Source organism: Sarcophilus harrisii, chromosome 5, assembly GCF_902635505.1.
Source record: "Sarcophilus harrisii chromosome 5, mSarHar1.11, whole genome shotgun sequence".
Lineage (NCBI taxonomy): Eukaryota > Metazoa > Chordata > Mammalia > Dasyuromorphia > Dasyuridae > Sarcophilus > Sarcophilus harrisii.
The window spans coordinates 234,498,701-234,521,488 of NC_045430.1; the positions used below are offsets into that span (position 1 = coordinate 234,498,701).

Below are 22,788 nucleotides of genomic sequence, written 5' to 3' on the forward strand. Positions count from 1 at the left end.
TCTCCTATATATAATTAGTTTTTCCAATTCAAAGTATAATTGAACATAATTCACTGATTTGTCATGTGTGCTTCCTGTCTATGAATAGAAATTAGCTGGAGTTTAGGATTTAAATTTTGGTATATAAAAATTACAAACCTACAGGTTTGAAGATTACTTGCAGGGAAGCCTAAAAAAAATAAAATAATGATGAGAATTTTGGTGAAAATCATTTGACAGAAGAAAAATAACAAGAGTCTTTAAGACTACCAACCAAATCAAAGCTGCATAGGGTAGCAATCTGTGAGAATATATATATGTGTGTATATATATATATGTGTGTGTGTGTGTGTGTGTGTGTGTGTGTGTGTGTATATATATATATATATATATATATATATATATATGAGATATATTCTAATTTATTCTGAATTTGAGAGGTAAAATGACCTTATTAAAAGACTGAGCTCCAAAACCTAGGATCTCAACTTCTGGTCTTTTCTGCCTTGCTTAATCTCTCTAACTCAAGAGTTTATTCAACTCTGACATAAAGGGATATCTAATGTACTTTCCAAATTTAAGTCTAAAATTTTATGAAAAGTATGCTTATTTAGCCATAGAGCAATTTAATTCCACAATAGTTCTTTTCTAACCTCTTGTATCCAAATCCACCATTTTTTTTCCACCAAAGTTGCAATAAATTACATGACTTCCACCCCTTTTAAAGTGAGACAGACATTATGCTGGTGAAAGCTTCAGATTTTGGAACTATTTACAGACAGAAGCCATCACCCCAATAAAGTTTTCTACACCAAGAGATCTCTCAAGACAAGGAAAATGTTCTACAGGGAACTGAGAGTGTCAGGAGGATGAAAAGCATGCCCTAAGCAAATATTTCCTGGGCTTAACTACATGATTATGCAGTACTTCAGTTTACAGAGCAAGGGACAACCTAGTTTTGTTTTAGGATTTGATTAATCTATACCAAGTGACTTTCAATAAAGTAATTCTCCTAGTTAACTCAGATTCCTAAAGCTTTTAAGGGCCTAAATTATCCCTTCTCTGATAAAGAAAGGCAAGTTAGAAAAAAGAAACCATTCAGATTTTGCTGTGTCATAAAACTTAAGAACTTTTCAGGCCACTAAGGTAATTTCTGCATTGTGGAAGTTCTAATATATGACCTATTTCTAATTTATCTTTCTACCTCTAAGATTATAAGACAAGTGAATAAGATTCTTTTTTTTTAATACAGTAAATAAAATAATAAAGACAATCCCAATGGAAAAGGTCAGAGAACTTTTAAGAATAAAATATTAAGCCTGAGCATCTACTAACAACTTTGGATTCGGAAGCATGTGGGTGCAAAGCACCAATGAAGCAAATAGTAGATCTACAATTCAAGGTCTAGGTTATTTTTCCTTTTCTTCAAGGAATGAACTAAGGAAGTCCTTATACACCAACCTGCCCCATTTAAGCAGTAATAATTAGCTATGTGAATTTTTCTAGTTCTTTTTACATTAAAAAAAAAAATGACCAAAAATCAAATCAAATCCATGTTAACAAATGGTCAAAAAAAAAAAAAAAAAAGAAAAAAAGAAAGAAAGAAAAAAGAGAAAAAGAAAGAAAGAAAAAGAAATCTAATTTTTGCTTCCCTTTTCTTCTTTCACTGTAAGCCCCATCCAAGACCAAAGTTGAATTATGCAGAGTCCCATTCCTGCTACTAGCAAACTGTGTAAGACAGGGCAGGCCACTTAACTCTTCTGACCTTGGGTCCCTCATTTGTAAACTGAGGGAGTCCACTGAAATGAACTCAGAACCCATTACACTATAGTTCTATTTATGAGCTAAGGTTTGCAATTTTGTTTTAAAAGATTATCTACTTGATAATACTCCAGTTTAAACTCCTTAGAGCAGAGGGCAGCACCCACAAACTAATTAAGATCCACTCTCAGCTTAAACTTGACAGCACAGGTTTCCAACAGCATGCATACTGTTGGGGTCAGGAGATGCTGTTAAAAACAGAAAATCATCAGGATATGTACAAAGAGATCTCAGGGCAACCCATTAAAAACAATTCCAATTTTAACTTGAACTCGAGTCTGAAGGAGCCTGTTTTCAGTGGCCAAAAAGTCTCCTCATCTCCAAACCCCAGGAACACTAGAATCAGTCTCACATAAAATTCCAAAACTTTAAATCAATGTTTTTTAGGACACTGGGAAGATACAGTTGGATGAAGTATTTTGTCCTTCCCTGACATTCATCTGTTCTTTACAATCCTGACCAGATATAAAAGGGAATCAATGCTATTTCAAGGAGGACACTAAACTTATCAAGGAAAGTACATTATAGGCGATAGAGAATTCTTTTCATCTGTTGATTTATACTGAACACCATGCCCAAGACAATTGGTGTCATTGTCAAAGAATTCTCAGCTGATGACCTAATTAAAGCTCTTCATCAGTTAGCTATTCTTCAGACCCCAAATATCCAAGACCATGCATTTAATTTATAGAAGGCCTTAAAGTAAATGATACAAGCCATTAATTTCACACTGAAAATGATCTATAAATTAAACAGGAATGTTAGATAGTATATAAGTACACAAGAAAATTAAAAACTTACTGATGGCTGTTATTGTCATTGATTCTCCAGAAGTAATTCTTCCGTAATTTAGCATCACTTTATCACAGTAGTTTCAATACATAAATTATTAAAGCACAAGTCATTTCTTAAATTGTTAAATATTTATTCTGTATTTATTGATCATCCACATCACATCAGATATTGTACAAAACACAAAGTGGGAAGACTCGACTCTATCTTACCTTAGAGGCAATAAATTACAAACAGGTACTACAATATATAATATGTATGTCTCCACCAAAGTTTTCCTGTGTCTCACCCTGGCTTTTAAGTTTTTGAAAGTGAACAAAAAGTCCATAAGAGCCTGCCAAATTGAGAAGCCTTCAAATAGATTTCAATATTATGTGATAAACATATATGTATAGTATACCTACAGTATGGTCATCTGAGAATCAGTCCAGTTGAGTTCCAAGAGACATCTCATTTCATTAGCTGCTGAATAATCAAAATTTTGGCCATAGTAGTTCTGCAAATCCATCTGCTAAGTGCAAATCATTTGTGATGAGGAAATTGGGTGAGACAAGCCTAGGGTCCTAAGTTTGGAATCAGGAATATTTGAATTCCAATCCAGCCCCATACTTTTACTAATTGTTGAACCTAGATAAATGATTTGTTCTATTTCTGGCTCAATTTCCCCATTTGTAAAATGTGAGGATAATACAGTACTTACCTCTAGCATTGCTGTAAGGGTCAAAATGAAATAATATATGTAAAGTGCTTGCAAACTTTCCCATGCTATATACATCCTTCATCTGAGTAGCTGGAGTATGCTTACTAATAAAGCATAGCTATTTTCATTTTTGAAATATATTATCAATACAGTATGGCAGCTGGATGGTATAGTGGACAGATCACTGGTGCTGAAATCAGGAAGACCTGAGTTCAACTTTTATTTCAGACACTTACTAGCAATGTGAGCTTGGCCAAGTCACTTAACTTTGTTTGCCTCAGCTTCCTCATCTATAAAATAATTTGGAGAAGAAAATGGCAAACATTCCAGTATCTTTGCCAAGAAAAACCCAAATGGGGTCATGAAGAGTCAGACAGGATTGAATAACAAAAATATTTGTAAAAACTCTGGAAACCCTAAAGTTTAAATATCAGCATCAGTACCATTATTCACATGGATTATAGATCCATAACTAAAAGTTAAATGTAAAGAAAACAATAAGACTAAGGAAGTTTAAGTGAGCTACGCAAAGTGACACAACTAACTTCAGACATGCAATTTTACCCAGATCCTTGGACTCCAGAGTTAGTGGGTTTTTATTATACATAATAATCATTCATTCTTGCATCTTTTTCAGTGCTATTTTTTAATTAGCTTACAGGATTTGATATATAAGAAATGTTGCTCAACAAGAGATTTGGGTTAGAGCCTGAGGTGAAGGTTTTACAAAGCAATTTAACCTTTATTGTTAATCAAAATGTCAATTCAATCTAACTGACATTTATCAAGTACCTACCATATGTAAATCCTTACACTAGAAGTCCAGGGAAATAATGATGGCAAACAAACAGTCCCAATCATCAAGTAGCTTCCATTCTACTAGATATAAAAAATAAAATTAGAAACTAATATTTTCAATTCCCTTATTCCTCTTAAACAAAGTTCAATTTAACTTGATGTTAGAATCTCCATAAATCATTGGTAATATGGAAATACAGTATATTCTTGGAAAACTGAAATTACAGAAGACCCTATTATGGAAGTGAAATAATTCAATTCTCCATTGACCTATAATCAAAGCAGTTCTCATTAAGTGACAAGAAATTCCTTAGAAAATCATTTTTTAAAGGATCACTATTTTCAAGCATTCCATGACATTAGGCTATTTTTGGTGGTCAAACCTACATGCCTGACAAAGTGGAATGAAGGATTATCTGTCTTTTATAGACAAGATCTGAAACTACTTAAATCTGGAAAGATATAATAGAAGCTTATGATATTTTGCAACTGAGTATCCTGGCTTTAAAACTTTCTTTGATGACAATCAAAAATACTAAAACAAAGAAATGGTCACTTACTGCTGTTAAGTCCTTCCCTACATTACAGACATTTTAATCTATGCAATAAATAAGAAGAACGAAATAATCATATCTTTTATATCAAAAAAACATTATTGCTCACTATCAGCTGTTTGCTAAATTTGATCAGTGCCGCTTCCCTACTCAAAATCCTTCAATTACTCCCTATTTCTTACTTAATGAAGTTCAGATTCCTCTGATTGGCAATTAAAAACCATCGGCAATCTTGGGTTACCCTACTTCTCCAATTTCATTTTTATTACTCCCCAAATTGCTCTCTCCCCTAAATATGGACTATACTTTCATAGCTCTATGCATTTGCTCTTATTGTACAATGCTTAGGATTCTCTCTCCTAATCTGTGTCTGTTGAATTCCAGCCCATTGTTTAAAGGTCAATGTAAATACTACTTCCCAGAAGAAAGGTCCTTAACCTTTTCATGTGTCATCAACCTTTTAGGAAGCTTATGAACACCATCTCATCATAATATTTTTAAAAGAAGTATAATATCTCTCCTCTCATATAGACAGAGATAGATAAATATACACACATAAACATATTTTATATATGTGTGTGTGTATGTGTGTGTATGTATACACACATGTATATATAAGGGACAGTTAGGTAGTACAATGGATAGAATGGTGGACCTCAAGTTAGGAAAACTCATCTCCCTGAATTCAAGTCTGGCCTAAGACACTTACTACCTAGATGACCATGGCCAACTTACTTAATGCGCAGTTTGCTTCAGTTTCCTCACTTGTAAAATAAGTTGGAGAAAAAGATGGCAAATTGCTCCAGTGTCTTTGCCAAGAAAAGCCCAAATGTGATCACTAAGAGTTGGACAAAACTGAAAAACTACTGAATGGTAACAATGCACAGACACACACCTCTTTCTTGCAGGAAGTCTTTTTTGAATCCCAACACAGTAATAACCCTCTCCCTCAAGCAGAAATAGTGTTTTACTTTTTCTCTGTCTGAAGAATCTATATAATGTGCAGCTAAATAGTGCACCGGATAGAGTACTGGCCCTAAAGTCAGGAGGACTCAAGTTCAAATAAATATATATATATATATATATATATATATATATATATATATATATATAAAATTTAATAAAATTATATTATTATATAATATATATTATATATATATTTTATATATTATATATAATATAATAATATATATTATTATATTATATATATATATATTATATGTAATATATATTATATAATAATAAAATTATATAAATAAAATTTAATAAAATATATAATTTAATAAAATATATATATATATATATATATATATATATAATTTTTCATTACCAAAGTCCAAGTTGCCATTATCTCTTTACTTAACTACGAGCTCTTTGAGGAGAGAGAAGGTTTTGCCAGCATCCAGAACAAATCTAAGCACTTAATATAAGCATTTCCTTGTTCTTACTTAGGCTATTGTTACACTGCATTGTGGATACCTGAATGTGGGCTCTTTAGAAAACTAATCCGAGTAATTCCAATAAAAATACTATAATTGAAAGTTATATAAAATAAATCATAGCTTTTATGCAATATGAATGCTTTTATAAATACTTAGGACTTCATTCTTCCCTCTCCTTTCCTGTTCATATAAGCATATAGAAAATCTACCTAAAATAGAAAATGGTGCTTTTGTTTCCTAGAATCCTGTTTTCATGTTTCATCTTAGTCTGACATTGACCCTAGATTTTTCATAATTATTAGTGGAGCTCAAGCTCTGTGAGATGCTTTCCCAATAGATAAGCTTAAAAATCCCAGCTAGGAACTGACCAGAGAAGATTATTACCAAAAAAAGTCATTCATTAGGTTCATATTTTTCTTTTTTTAATTTAATTTAATTTTTTGGTTAGAAAAAACTCTTGAGATCATGTACTAAGGTATGAAGAGTCACATGCTTCACTGATACAGCAATCATAAGATCACAGATCTAAAGGTAAAAGGGAATTCAGAGATAATCTAGTCTAACCTCCTCATTTTCTGGATTAGAAAACTAAGATCTAGTGATTTTATGTAAATTAAAGGAGGTCACAGGCTTTAAAAAGAAAAACAAGTATTTAAATCTAGATCTTCTGACTACAAATTTAGAACTCAATCTACCATGAAGGGAAAAAAAATTATTCACCATGACAAAACCATGGTCTTTAGGCAAAAGCATTGTAATTATGTTTTAACCTGTCTTATATCCCTATAAGTTATATATAATGTATGTTATATCCTATAACATAAAAGAGGGAGCTGGGGGGTAGTAGATAGAACACTGGCCTTAGAATCAGGAAGACTCATCTTTATGAGTTCAAATCCAACCTCAAATACTTACTATCTGTGCAACCCTTAATCCTATTTATCTCAGTTTCCTCATCTGTTAAAAGAGTTGGAAATGGCAAAGAATGCCAGTAGCTTTGCCAACTAACCCCAAAAATGGATTCAAGAAAAGTCAACAACAACAAAGGATTGTAAAAATTTTAAGGGCAAACACTTTGACTCATTTCTTTCTACAAAGATCAGATTTGTACATTTTGGAGAAGGAAGAAAGAAGAGGAAGAGGAGGAAGGAGACTAATATTTATATAACAATGAAAGTTTTATAAAAGGCTATATATCTTATCTCCATTTCTCTTCACGATAACCCTGTGAAGTTTCTCCATTTTACAGGAAAGGAAATTAAAGGTGAGAAATTAAATGACTTGCATAGGGTGACTCTTAGTAAGTGGTTGAGGAAGAAATTTCAACATCAGTTTTACTTCCGATATTTTTACCTAATGTACCATCTAGTTTCTAAGAACAATGGGAAGAAGGTACAAAGAATTTGATTCAGGTATGATGTAAGGAAAAGCATTCATAATGTTGTGATCTCTCTAATAAACCTTTAAACAAAAGCTTAGAGCATTTATCAGTTAGGTTGAAGGAGAAATTCTTAATTCAATATGGATTAGACTGGATAGCCTTTAAGGTTATAACCCAACTCCGAAATTTTGTGTTTCTATAACTTGTACTTCTTAAATCAACTAGTTTACAACAATAACAACAAAATGTGGATTAGAGTTATTTTATTATATTCTGTAAATCTACAAATCATGGGATGACTATAAAAATATGGTCTAATATAGCACAATTATTGTGAGAACCTTGATATTACTGTGGAAAGCATTACAGAGTTGGAATTTGTCAATAAATCTTAAACATTCACTCAATTGTAGACTTGCCAAAGTTTATAGAAAAAATGAATTTCTACAGGGAAGCCATGAAAAGTCACTTTAGTTATGATAAAGGGATTTTTCAGATCCCTTTTTGAAGTACATAATAGCATGTTTGCTTGATACACTAGTTTTGACATAATTCCTCTACTAAAATTCACCATTTCGGGTGTGTTTCCAAATTATTCTTTTTAATTTTATCATATTTAAAAGAAGTCCTGAGTTTATCTATGCTCTAAAGAGATAAAGAACAAGGAATAGGACTAATATGTACAAAAATATTTATAGCAGCTCTTTTCATGTTGGGAAAGAATTAGAAACTGAAAGAGTCCATCAATGGCTAAGCAAATTATGGTATAAAAAGTTGATACAATACTATTTTTCCCATAAGAAATGATAAATGGGATTATTTCAGAAAACCTTATAATATTTATATGAACTGATGCAAATCAAAGAGAGAAGAATCAAGAAAATATACAATGACAATAATGCTGTAAAGATAAACAACTCTGAGAAAGATTTAGGAATAAAACTGTCAAAATAATGACCAACCACTTGCTAGAGGACTCATGCATGATTAACCTACTATTCACTTTCAAATGGAAAGCTGATGGACCTAGAGTGAAAACTAAAGCATATTTTCTTCTCTCTCTTTTTCTGGTATGATTAATAAGATAATTTGTTTTGTTTGACTATATATGCATCTATATTTATAAAAAGTTTTGTTTTTCTTGCCTTTTCAATATGAGGGAGAAGGAAGATGAAAGGGAGAGAATTCAGAATAGATGAAATAAAATTGAATTATAAAATTTACAATGATAGAGAAGGCCATTATCATCAAATTATTGATATTTATGTTCTTCCTAAGGTATAAATTTGGAAAATCCTTTCTGGAAAGAAAGAGAAAGGTGAGGCAGATCAGGATCAAAAATTATTTTAAAATAAAATTAAAACTTTGAGATATTGAACAAAACACTAAAAGAAGTTCATTAAAATAATGGTTGTTTTTTCATCACTGGATGTGATTATTCTTTGTATTCTTTCTTTCTTTCTTTTTTTTTAAAGTTGAGACAAATTTGTTTCACTGATTTTTCTGCTAATATCCCTGGAGGTTAAATATTAAATGTCTTACTAGAATAAGAAATAAGTTAAACATCCATAAATGAAAGACCATGCTTGAACATTCCTGTGAAAGCATGTGGCAAAGTCATTTACATAGACAAACAATGATAAATGACCCAAGCAGTTCAGTCACAATTGGAACAACTTCAGATGGATGCACATTTATTGGATTCATTAAAATTTCAACATGTTTTATAAAAACAAATGCATTCATTTTGAATGTTGTTGTATTGGTTTTTGCAACAAATTATAGAGCTAAAAGTGCAAAAGAATAGTTTATCAAAATACAGAGTAAGCCACTATCCTGCATTACACTAGTCAGTATTTTAAAATTACCATATACCCAAAAAAGTTGGCCCAAATTAATTCATTGTTCTTTCTCTCAAAGAAGCCCCTCTACATAGTCTCAGGCACACAATACTCTCACAGGAGAACACACACACACACACACACACACACACACACACACACATACACAATGTATAACACCATGTACTAGGGACTGAAAGAAGTCAAATTCACTTTTCAATTATTATTTCAATCCTGGCTGAAACAGATGCTAAGTATTTTTTTAAATCCACTTACTCAGGAATATTTTACATTAGAAGGCAACCTGACACAAGTGCTCACAATCAGTCATTTCAATCCTCTTCACAATTTCACAAAACAATCATTGATAGAAACTGTGAATTACCTGGCAGGCAGCAAGCACAGGTAGAGATGAAATAAAGCCTTCTTTGCCAGCTCACAGTTTCCATACTAAAAAAGGAAATTCCAGTGTTCCTTAAAAACTCTGAGGAGGGGAATTTAATCATTCTTTCTTTGAATTCCTATTATTTCTACTATTGAGGAATGTTTTACTACTGTTTTTACAAAGAAAAGTCTGAGTATTTTACAAGCTCATCATAAATCAATGATCATCTCATTTATAGCGTATTTTGAGCTTACCATATTTCATTATAGATTTTTCCAAAACCACGAGAAGGGCAGTATTAGAAAATCCAGTAGCATGGTAGAGGTGCCACCAACATAATACTAGGAAGTCTCCACAGCATTTGATATTACAGATGTGAGAGAAGTCCCCAGGGGACAGATCAATTTAGCATAATCAAGCTTTGCAAAATATGAAAACTACTGTTCAATAACTCTATGTTAAATGCTAAAAAATGCTTTCTCTTAAAAATATTTGTATCAGAAGAACAGAAGAAAGCCGAATGATGTAGAGAATAGTGAACAGGCCTCAGAGTCAAGAAGGCCTGGGGTGACATGAGATCCTGGATATTTAGTCTCTATTCTCGGCAGTTCTCACAGAGAAGGTGCTGACATGTATTGACAGAGAGATTTTCCTCACTGGGGAGTTTCTTCTACCAATAAAAGGTAGAATTCCTATATGTTCAGGTGACTACAGAAAAGAAAAATACCTTAATTCATTTCTCATATAGGGTCTACTTTGAATTCAATAAAAAACTAGGGAATACATCAACATCCTTCTTCTCCCAAAATGCAATAACTTTGGTTGTGAAATGTTAATTTGTGAAACTGGTCAAAATACTTTTAAATATCCTTTTCCTCTAAACTTTAGAGTCTAAGGTGTCTATTGTTTCTTGCTTGAGTAGCATTCCAATGCAAACAAATTCCATCTAAATCTAACCTAGTACCTTCTCCATCTTAGGGTTAGATCCTCTACTGGTATAACTCTATGAATTGTCATTCTTCAGACTAACCTAAGGTTGAAAAAGGTACCATTTAAAAGCTCAGGCATTTAGTTAGATACCACAAGGGCTTCCATGCACATAGCAAAATAAAATCTACCTCCCCCTTAAAAAATTTAAGTTACTTTGGGGATCTACTAGATCTACCTTTCCAGAGTCAAATAATTCAATCAACCTAGCTTTTTTTCATTTTTAGCATATAATTGCCCACAAAATGCTGGGGAATAATATTAACTACTCTTCCCATTTTTTCAGGGAACTAAGTCTAAATGCTGCCCCCCCCAATAAAAGTATTGCATTTTCAATCAGAATCCCCTCACTCAGGAAGGTCAGATGTGACCAATCATTATCATTTAAGGACTTCAATTTTCTTATGTACAGAATGAGGGCTTTAGACATCATAGTGAAAGAGCTAAAAGAAACCCAAAGATCATTTAGTTCTCTCCCCTCATTTTGCACATGAGGAAACTGAGACCCTCAGAGGTTAAATGGCTTTTCCAGTGAGCATTGGCAATGGAATCCAGGTATTCTGAGTTCAAATGTAATGTTCTTCACTGAAACAAGTCTTCCAACTCCTTAAGATTCTTTTTAGCTCTAAAATTTACATACTGTATCCTCTTTCCTTTAACACTTCTTTCTGCCACCTGAAATATAGACATATACTGGCAGACAGCATCCTAGAAGCCTTTGCTCTCCAAGAAGTACTTCAGTGCTAGATCTCCTAGCCCAGTGGTTCTCAAAGTATGGTCTAGAGAATCCTGGGGATCTCTGAAACTCTTTTAGAGGGTCTACAAATTCAAAAATAGTTTTTATTTCCAATATGGTAAATGTCTATAAATATAATCCAGATAAACAAAAAACGCTTTGGAGAGATCCTCAATAATTTTTAATAGGATAAAGATACTGAAAACAAAAGTTTGAGAACCACTGTACCTAGCCTCTCCTCTCCACTTATCGGCCAGATTCCGTTACTGATGATGGAAGTTACTGGGTTTCCCTTTTCTGACCCAAAGTACTTTACCCCTCCTTTCAGAGGGTCACAATACCCAAGTAAGAACATATTCTAAAATATTTTTGATTTTTCCTCTTTATCTGATTCTTAGTTTATATATCTCTCTGTCTCTGTGTATGTATATATATATATAGCTACTGGCCTGCCTATCTATCTATATGTATGTGTATTATGTATGTGTGTGTGTGTGTGTGTGTGTGTGTGTGTATAGCTACTGACCTATACTAGATAAAATGGGATATTCGTATTGTCCCATTTCTAAAGTAGATCAACTAGAGAGATCTGTGTACCATTACTTAATAAAACTCATTACCTAGAAAAAATTACTTGGTATAGAGTAGATGATAAAGTGGTTCATTCACCTGGGATTATCAGGTCAATGGGTCATTCTCCTACTTACATCAACTTTGGATAGTAACACAGAATGAAATTTTGGATCCCCAGCCAATAGCAAGGAGAGAAAAGTGTTTCAAGGAGATTCTTTTCCTTTGGAGAACATGAGCTGCTTAATAATACAGTCACTTAGGGCTTGTAAAAATATACATTTTATTGGTCCAAAGAAAAGATTGCTATTGGCTATGGTCTTGCTGATTGAAGTGGAAGATTTCTGGAAGGGGAAAATGCTTTGCATTCCAACATGAAAGAGCATAAGTCAGAACTTGTTGGTGATGCTGCCCAAACAGATTAAGTGAGAGTAATTTAGTGTTTAAATGGAAGGGAAGAGCTATTCTTCTCTTTAAATTGATAAAGCAATGGAGGCATTTAGGCAGCACAGTGGACAGAGTGCCAGGATTAGATTTTAAAACTCAAGTGCATATGTGGACTCAGGCACTAGGGAGGTCACTTGATCTCTGTTTACTTAGTTTCCTTATCTGTAAAAATGATCTGAGAAGGAAATGGCAAACCATTCTAAATATTTTTGCCAAGAAAACCCCAAATGGGCTCAGGAAGAGGGGAACATTACTGCAAATTACTCAACAACAACAACAACAACAAAAGGAAGAAATCCATACATGTCACAACAGGCAAGAGTATATTAATGATATCTAGCCAAACTTTTGCCACCTTAGTTTTTCCAATTAATTCCTTTTTTTTTTTTTCTCTTGCTAGTTGAACACTAGCATTTTCTCTAGAGAAATCAATTTAATGAATGGTCTTATTATTATCAGACAATACTACTTATTGGATTATAAATCACTGTGTAGAATTAAATCTATTTTTTTGTTTTATGCCCTTTGAAATATTATTCTAATTTACAGAACTCCAAAAATAAAAGTGAGAGCACATTTTTCCCCACTGGTTTTATAAAGTTAGTTAGTTATAACTAAACTAAACTAAAGTTATAAATAAAGTTAGTCTTTATTTTTGAGGGTTTTTTTTTTTATTTGTCACCGGAAACTTCCCATTCTTGACATCTTACAAGTTTACATTAAACCCAAGCCCTTTAGAGAGTTGGCAATCTCCCACATCTCCCATCTCTAATATGATTATACTGTTAAGTGATCAAGATTTAATGCAAAAGAAGACTCTAGAGTATGTATGAGTTCATGGAATGAACAAAGAAACTGGATCAATAGAGTAGAGGAAATAATGGGTCTATCCTAAATTCCATATTTTTCTTTTAGTGGGGCAAATCCATTTCTGTAACCTTATCAAAACAGCAATACAGTAAGATTTAAGATGGAACTACATAGTGTAGTTAACAAATGTGGTTCCTTTATTTTACAAATCTCTGAAATAAAAGCATTCCTGCAAACCAATGATTGAGCTAATCTTGCCATCTTCTTGTAAGTGACTGCTCTCTCTAGAAAATGATGCACAATGACTGTAGAATCATTTTTGTTTTTTTGCTAAATGTTAGGAATTAGCAACAGATGTTTAAAAGATAATGATTGCTAGATAACAAAGATTAAGAAAGAAAACAGACTGAGTTTATTTTATATGAACGATACACAGGTTAGATCAGCACATAAGTAAGAGTTGAATATGTAGAAATCAGTCATAAATTGTGTTAATATTGAGGTCAATAGGGACTTTGAAATAAACTACATTTTAAGCCACCAGGAGAAAAAATGCATAAATCTTTCTCTTTTAAGGGACTAGACTCTGTAAAGATAAGTACATTTTGAAAAAATCAGCTTTCCTTCTTGAAGTTGATAGTAATTATCTAAGTAGCAAACCTTAATGAGAATCCTAAATCCAGGAGGCTTAACTCTGTCCCCAGCAACCCAAAGCTGTTCTTAGAACATGTTTTTAATGAGGCCAAATGACATTTTCTGTTTGTCTTTTAAATTAAGTTTCACCAGGGACTACTACTACTAGGTGAAGTACAACTACACATTTATTACGAACCGGAAGACACAGACAAAACATATCATCACATTTACAAGACTTTTACTCTTCCTCATCTGTGGGCATTCCTAATATGTTTTAAAATAATATTAGAATGACATCCCTTTGTATCCTTCATTTTTAGCCAGCAGTCACTAATATTTCTAAGGTCACCTTCTCCCATTAGAATGTAAGCTCCTTCTATTTGCTTGTATTTGTCTCTCCAGAGCTTTGCATTGTGTCTGGCAAAGAATAAGCACTTAAGAATTGCTTGTGACCTTCCTCGATTTATCCCCTGGACAGAACAGAACAATAAATTCTAAGTTAGTAGTTTTCATAGTACATCATTCTTTTGGAAGGGCCAATTCAGAATTATCATTTTCAAAAAACACATCCAGCACCTGAGTCTGTAATCCAAGTCTTGAATCATGTAGACAAAAAAAAAAAAAAAAAAAAAAAAGACATTCTCAGGTCACCAGCTCCTTACATTTTAATGAGGGAGATAAGATAAACATTGACATACACATCACTATTAAAGACCAACTATTAGCAAATGTCAACAGCAGAATATATTGCTGCTTCTCAACATGACCTCTCATATTAGTGAAGCATATCAGAATTTCTGCTTGTGGTTACTGTATTTAATATCATTACAATCAAGCTAAGCAGCAATAAATGTAAAGTATATTTAGTAAATATTTAGCTAAATAAGAAACAAAACACTCTAAGTATCTGAAATATAAATTTGAAGTACGACAGAATCAAAACAGATAGATACAAATCTAGATCTAGGATCTTGCCATTATACAATATTCCAGTATAAGTAATAAAATACAAAACAAAATCTTTCACAATCCATGATATAATAAAACAGGGTGAATTTTAAGAATTTTTAAAGACATTGGATTGGAATGCAATAATAGAATGCCTCTGTTATCTAACCTTACCTCCGACTGTGCTCATAGAGATCGGGAGTTGTCAAATGTGTCCAAGTTGACAATGTTCATTAAAGTTTATTAGGTAACAAGATCAATTTAAACAAAAGGGCAACTGACAAAGTAGAAACATCTAGGGCTAGGAGAACCTCAGTGAATACATTGAGATAATGACTGATTTTAGAGTGAGAGGACCTGGATTTGAGTCCCAGTTATGCTATTTATTAACTTTATGACCTTGGGGGAAAATGGTTTAATAATTCTTGGCTTTGATAAGTTAACTTCTTTATGTTGTCTTCCTTTCCCTTATTCTCATTCCCTTTTTGCCTCTCCCCCCCCCCCCTCCTTTCTCTTTGGCTCTTTTTTCTGTTTCTGTGTCTTTGTATCTGTCTCTCTGTCTCTGTCTCTCTCTCTCTCTCTCTTTCTCTCTACCTCTATCTCTGTCTCTCTCTCAGTTCCTTACCTCCTCTTTTACCCTTCCTTCCTCCCTCTTCCTCCCCTTCATCCTCTTCTTCCCTCCATCCTGCCACTTTCTCTCTCTACACTCTCCCTTCTTCCCCCAACAGTCCTTTCAACGAAGTCTTAGAAAAGTCTTAGGAAATCATACCCCAGAGGTTAGAACAAAACATTTCAAGTTAAGATGTTAACATTGAACCAACTGGGGGATTTTAATTTGGCAATCTAATTTCATTGACATAGGGAACTACCAATGCCATTGACACAGTCAGAGTCAGAGGAGGACCCTCAGGACAACTGAAGGGAGGTCTTCTTGTTTCTAACAGAGGTTCTCTACCCACTGTGCAAAGCACCCTTTCATTAGGAAATTTAGTTTTGTAAATTAGTAACTTTATAAATTAGTAAATAAATTTAAATATTTGATGACCCTGTCTTTGTAACTCAGGGACAAAGAATGGCTAAATTACAATGGTATACTTTTAAAGGATGCCAACTTTCTCCCAAAAGTACTAATGAACCAGAGCCAGTATAGGGACAAATATGGTCATTATAAGAGGAGATTGCAGATCAGTGTGAACATGAAGTCAAGTGAAAGAATACCTCCTTTATAATCCCTCCCCCATGTGTCAAGGGGAGAGCAGGACATCCACACCTAGGATTTCATCAGTCTAAGAAACTGCATTGGAGAAAAGACTCTCTGAAGATCAGCAACTGTTCTGCAAGTGAAGATCCCTGAAGGTACTGAAAAAGTAAATGACTTGTCCAGAATTCTAGTAACAGAACATGTAAGAGATGATATTTGCACTGAGGCTGGCTGTCTTTCCAGTTCAAGTTGCCTTTCTTGGTGAAGTTTATATGCTTAAATCTTAGTTTATAAAATTATCCAATCAGTGAAGCATGGAACAAGGTATGCAATCATATCTCCTTAGTATTAGTGGACAAGTACCAATGAAGTGTCAGATATGAGACTAGCACTCCAATCTTTTCACTATAAATCCAGTAGGCTATATTTTGTTGTTGTTGTTTTGTTTTGTTTGCTTGTTTTGTTTTCTTTAGGGGCAAAATATTCTGGACAAAATAACAAAAAGCCTATAATTAAGCAATATAGTTGCCTGTTTTTGGCTAAAAAATAAAACAAAACAACAAAACAAAAACTTTTGTTATGCTTCTAAGTACGATCCCAAATACAGCTTTGGAACACAGGAACTCAACTACTTTGAAAGTCATCAGTCTAATCCCTAGGAAAAGAAAGTAAGAATATTCGAGATAAAAAGAGAGATTATCAAAAGGAAAGATGTGAAGAGAAAGAGGGGGAGAGAGAAAAAAGGAGGAAGGGAGGGAAAGAAGGAGGGAGGGAGAGAGAAAGAGAGAGTAAGAGGGGGGAGAGAGGGAGGGAGAAGAAAGAGAATATATCCTTTGCCCCCCCCCCCGAAAATATTCTTCTGCTCTTATTAAATAAAAACAAATGATACAAGACGACCAAAGGGAAAAATCTTCTATATAAAAGTACCACTCCTTAGTATAACTATCATTTTTATACTGACGGCTTCATTCACACAAAATCTCCACTGTGGAGCCTGAGAGATTCCTCCTCTTGGGAAATTCCAAAGGAAGTAAAGATTCACCTCTAATGCAATTCAGCATACATTTATTTAGCACTCCCTATGTTCAATGCATTGCTAGGCACTTAGGGATACAAAAACATAAATCAAAGTTCTTGTCCTTGGGGATCTTAAGTTCTATTGGTATCATACAATCTTCCTATGGAAAATTGAGCCAAAAGAGACCTAAAGGCTTGCAAAAGGCTATCTATAAAGAAATAGTAATGTATTCAGATTAGTCAGAGGCCTGGAGATAAACATATTAATAATACTCAGGTATTTTAGAGGAATTTAACACAGAGATAGTATTTTCCCTGGAAATAAAACAGGAGAATATAAGGCCAAGTTTCATTTCGAATAATGACACACTTCCTGGCAATAAACACCAGAACAAGGAATGTATTCTCAGGGGTTCTCCATAACAAGCTGTATATCCATTTGTCTGGAATGGTAACCACAACTAGTTACTTAATTTAGTTTTCTAGATGACTTCTGTAGCCTTCTTATTTTGGGTTTTAAAGCACTTGGGACTATTTATTCCTAAACTATTCCCTGCTTTAAAAAATAGTCTATGACGTAACTTTTTAGATGAAAACTTAATATCATATAGTATACACTATTGTATGTTATTCAAAATGTTTTCACATATATTATCACATTTGAAAATAGATAAAAATAACATCAAGTAAATCACTTAAGGTAACATTAAGAGCAGGGCAGGAATTAGATTCTATGCCCACAAATCGTAATTTTTTTACTTAAGAAACTTGTCACCTCTAAAAAGTGAAACACTTTTTGTGCAGAGTAAATATTTTAAGCTCTAAATTTAATTTTTTAAAAATTTAAACCTGTAGAAAATTAAAATTTTTTAATCCTGTTATAAGGCCAATTTCCCCAAAGCAAAATATCTCTCCCTTCTGCATTCTCCTTACCTAATTAATTGGGTATTTTCCCTTCTTATGCTGCATACAAACATGCTTCACCCTGTCAGAATTTCTGAAGATAAAACTTAACAGAAATGTAGTTTTCCTTAAAAACATTTAGTTTCTAATCTAGCCTCACATAAGCTCCAACCTAATTTTATCTCTTCCTTAAATAAAATAAGATCCTTTATCTCTGAGTCTCAAATCAGTAAGAAGATCTTTATGTGTTGCTATGTCACAAATCATTTAAATTAATTAACCTGTCATTCAATAACTAACAATCATGAATTTAGCCATTAATTCACTAGATATTCTTTTTATATCACCTTTCCTCCCCCCAAAAAACATCCCTCAAAGCCTTTCTCCAGGTCTTGGTACATAAGGAGTTAAAAGTTTGTAACACTTTTAGCATGTGTCAGCTGGGGTGCTCTCAAAACAAATACTCCACCAGTGAGGAATCTTTCAAACCACATATTTACTTCAAATGAAAATAGAAATAAAAGAGCAAGGGGGAGGGGGAAGGAAGAACAGAATTGACTTAAGAGAAATGGGGATCAGAGCAGTACAAATAAGCATGAATGCTTTGCTGATGAAGGTTGCTAGGTACAGCACTTAAAACCAGAAGATGGCCTTGATGTGAAGTTTTCTATTACCATGGCCTCTGATCCCTCATCAGTTTTGTTGTCAGTATTTTTGATGGGACTGAAATATACTGCTCATAGCAAAATGTACAATGAATAGCAAATATTTGACAAGCTATTCAGTATTCTTATTATATCTCACTTCTGCATTTAATATAAGGCTTCCTCTGAGTTATCAAATCATGCCTTTATACTTAATAAGATCACTTTAAGCTTCACATAGACATGCCTCCTTATCAGTTCAAGTAGTAGCCACCAGGCAGAAATAAGAGCGATCCATCTATAAGGTAAAAACTTAAATAAGCATTCAGAGTGGAAATTAATCTGACTCCTTTCTGTAAATATCAGCATTCAGGAATTGTTTTGATTCTGAGACATACAAAAATAATTTTAGATTTGTATGCATATACTTTACAAATACTCAGCCCAAGAAAAATTTGTACAATAAGTCTCTAAATAACAATGTGATTTTATAAAGGAATGTTTTAAGATATATTATTCAAGTGATGCAATTAATAAACCTCCTTGGCCACCAGAGAACTTTAATTGTCCTATTAGCTGCTGAGGAAGAAATTATTTTAGTTTACTCAGTGTATTTCACACATTTTTAGTCAAATGATTAATATATAAAATTCTGAAAAATGGATAACTCCTCCTCCCATTCATAGATATTCTTTTATAGGTGGCAAGAAATCCATACAACTAAATGCAGAGAAAACATTGTAGGATAATGAATCTGGAAGATTTTGAAAAGAACAAGGTTCTCGTATCACAGAAATTAAAAACTTCTCTGCCCTCTAGTGGCTACAAAACTGAATACAATAATAAGTATGTGTTAAAATGTCTATATAAGAAACCAGGTATTCTCCCCGCCTCCCCTTATCAAAAATAAATTAAAAAAAAAAAAAGATTATCTCTTTGTTCTTCATAAAATGTCCAAAAGTATTGGACAAATAGCTGTCATTTCCAAAACTAAACTTTGAAATGAGTGAATTTCTAAATTTGGCCTAAACTTTTTAAAAATCCTAGTTCCTCTTGCTCTGTGTATGTGTGTGTTTTTCTGGGGATGGGAGTGGGTATACTAATTTTACTGAGTAAAAATCTGTTTCCTTTCATTTGAGATACCATTAAATATATTGTACTATAGCATTATTTAATATACTATTCGAATTGCCATACATGTGATGAATATGCATTATTTAATGAATTACTTCAAAGATTTCCTTGAATTAACAGAAGGGATGACAAGGGAATAGCAAAGATGCCTTTGTATACAACAGAACATTCCGGTAGTTCTTATATCTTAATTTTAAGAAACAGGCTGGGCAAATCTAGCTTTATTTTTTCAAAGCACCCTCACTTTAATCTACATTCTTGGAAGTTATTGAGACTCTCACTCACCCCACCCCCAATTAAACTTGGAGGTCTTCTTCTGGCAGCTATATATTCTTTATATTCTCAAAAGGAACATTCTTCTAATTTGTTCTCTGCCCAGACAAGATGGAATGAATTGTACCCTCAGTTTGGAACTTAGACTAAATATTTTCAAATTGCATCATACACATGATTTTCAGAAGCAAAATATTTGTGAAAATAAGAATTATCAACAAGGGGAAAAAAAACTAAATAGCTGCTGTCATATTTTCTATTTCGACTTATTTATTTATTAACTTCTAAGTGTTTTTCTTCATCTAAGGCTAAGGAAATTCTTAAAGTTAAGCAACTCAGAAAATATTACTTTATCTGTAAAGGATGAATCTTACTACAAGTGCTTTAGCATTGGATAAATTATTTCCTTAAGTGTTAAATACACACATAATACATTCTTGAACTACTTTAACCAAAATGGAAATCATTATAGAATTGTGAACTGTTATCTTAGAAACGATCCCACCTTACCTCCTTACTTTTACTAATGAGGAAAGTGAGATCAAAGAAGTGACACACAGTGGCAAAGGCAAAAATTAAACCCATGCCCAAGGTCACACCCAATGGCAGAGTTCCCTCAACTCCTAGTCCACTGTTCTTTCCATTATTCTACTCTTTTTCCAATTTACCATGAGTAGATACCAAGTTTATTGAAATGATTAATTTCTTACCAGGGAATTATGGATCAGCAGCGGAGAAGTGTTTAAAAATTTAACGTATAAGTCAAGAAACAACCACCTGTGTGTTTGGAAAGTACAGATCTATAATATAGTGAACTATCTACTCCATAGAATAAAGGCCCACTTTAAAGTGTCCATCAATAAACATTTATTAAATGTCTTCTAAGAACAGACATGGTACCCAGAAATGTCCTTTTTAATTTTCAGCAAAATGATGAAGTCAAATGATATGAGAGGGGTCCCAGGTCAAGATCTGCACATCCGTTTTAAAATTAAAGTGATAGAAATAGACATAATTTACTATAAAGGTGCAGGTGACTAACAAAGCTTTCAGAAATCTTTCAGGGTGCAACTGGCATCTGCCATGGAACAGACTCTCTATTAGGCAGCCATAGCTCTTCCACGCCTCACCAAACCAAATCACCCTCAAATAGGCATTTTAATTCCTCAAGATGTGAAACAACAAGAAGGAGAACTGAGAGTTCTTCAACATGCACCAACTTCCCCCCTGTGATTCCAGGCAGCAATATTGTCACGGCATGCTGTTCTGAGGCAGTTTCTTGTTGCTTTGCTCTACTGCACTTCTCAGATGATCTTGGCTTCACAAATACCGACACATCCTTTAACCAAGAGATCCCTTTTCCCCTGTGTGACCAGAAGGCACCATTTTTCTGAAATCTGGTTGGGTACCCGTGTTCCTAAGCAACTGCTCAGTGACTGAGGACCTAGATTCCAGTCTACCCTAAAAATCACAGGTGCCCGGAGTAGTCTAGAACAGCTAACAGTGTCAGGAAGGAACCAAGTCAGGCTGGTCCAGTTTGATCTGGTGGATCAGCTGGTGGTACAGGTTTGCCTTAGCTGGCAGGAGGTCACCCTCTGAAAGCTTTGCCAGTAAGAAAAGTAGCATCAGGAGGAGGAAGGTGTAGAAACACCTAAGAGATAAGGGTAGGGATGGCAGGTGGAGTTAATCAGTCAGTCACGGAGCCAATCTGGAGGCACGGGAGGAAACCTCAACAAGTTCGTGCTCGCAGGTAAATTAATCAGGGCTGGACAAGAGGTTAAAGAGGTTTGTCTCTCCAGACACAATCGCCCTCTACCTCTTCCCGGCCCAGACTTTCATCCTGGGCAGGGTGCGACAGACCAGAGGAGAGCCAGGGAGGATAAAATGCCAGACCTGACAAGACCAGTGGGACCTGTTTCTTTTTGAAAATCTCCGAGTGGAGATCTACACATCCTGCCTTCCCACCCCCGCTCAAAGTCTCTCAGGTGGTAGTAAGAAAACGAGGCTGGCGTCCGTGGTAGTAGTAAACGTTAGGGAGAGAGCAGAGAAAGAAAGGGGCCCGACCCATTTGCCCCGAGCTCCTGCGAATTGTTCCCCACCCTCACCCCCAGGTATAGTCTCCGTGGCATTTCCAAAAACAGTCAGCCCGGCCCCCTCCCCATCTACCCTTTCCCAACTACTCCCCCTTTCAGTCTGGAGCTGAAGTTTGCCCCCAGAAGCTTGAACCTCAACTTTCCTACTAGGAAAAAAAGAGAGAAAAAAAAAAAAAAAAAAAAAAGAGGTCCGCATCCCACATGCACAATGGAGAAGTAAAAACGCAGCTTACCATTGGTTTGATTTACGGTCTCCCCTTCCGCATACCGAAACCGGTCCATTAAAAAGTGGCAAAGTAATACAACTCCAGCTGTGGCCAGCTCGGCTTTCCTTAACCTCGCCATAGCGCGGACACCTCCCCCTTCGCCCTCCCCCCGAATTTATTCTTCCAGAGCTTCTTCCTTCGGGCTGCAGGACTGACTGAGGAAGGAGAGCTAGGAAGAAGGGGGGGCAAGAAAGGAGAAGTGCTGCAGACCACAATCACAGCGGAATTAAGTCGCCTTTTTATTTGGATCTGATTTCATGTACCGGGGAAAGAAGAGGAAGATGGGGGGAGGAGGAGAAATGGGAGGAGATGGGGAGGGGGCAGCGCAGTGTTCCCAGTATCGGTCCGGAGCTCTTCCTTGGCTGCCGGGCCAAGCAGATCTTAGTCCAAAACCAAGGCAAAACTGGAAAGAATCAAATCGCTTGCACCT

General features: G+C 34.5%; 1 protein-coding gene across 2 annotated transcripts in view; it reads right to left on the bottom strand.

The window, feature by feature from the left end:
- Positions 1 to 22,469, bottom strand: part of PLXDC2 (plexin domain containing 2) — a 479,799-nt gene extending 457,330 nt beyond the window's left edge. For both annotated transcript variants that reach the window (XM_031939892.1, XM_003771887.3), the window contains exon 1: positions 22,326 to 22,469. In XM_031939892.1, the coding sequence (XP_031795752.1) occupies positions 22,326 to 22,437 (112 nt within the window). In that variant the 5' untranslated portion in view covers positions 22,438 to 22,469. The remainder of the gene's footprint in view (positions 1 to 22,325) is intronic.
- Positions 22,470 to 22,788: the final 319 nt, after the last annotated feature.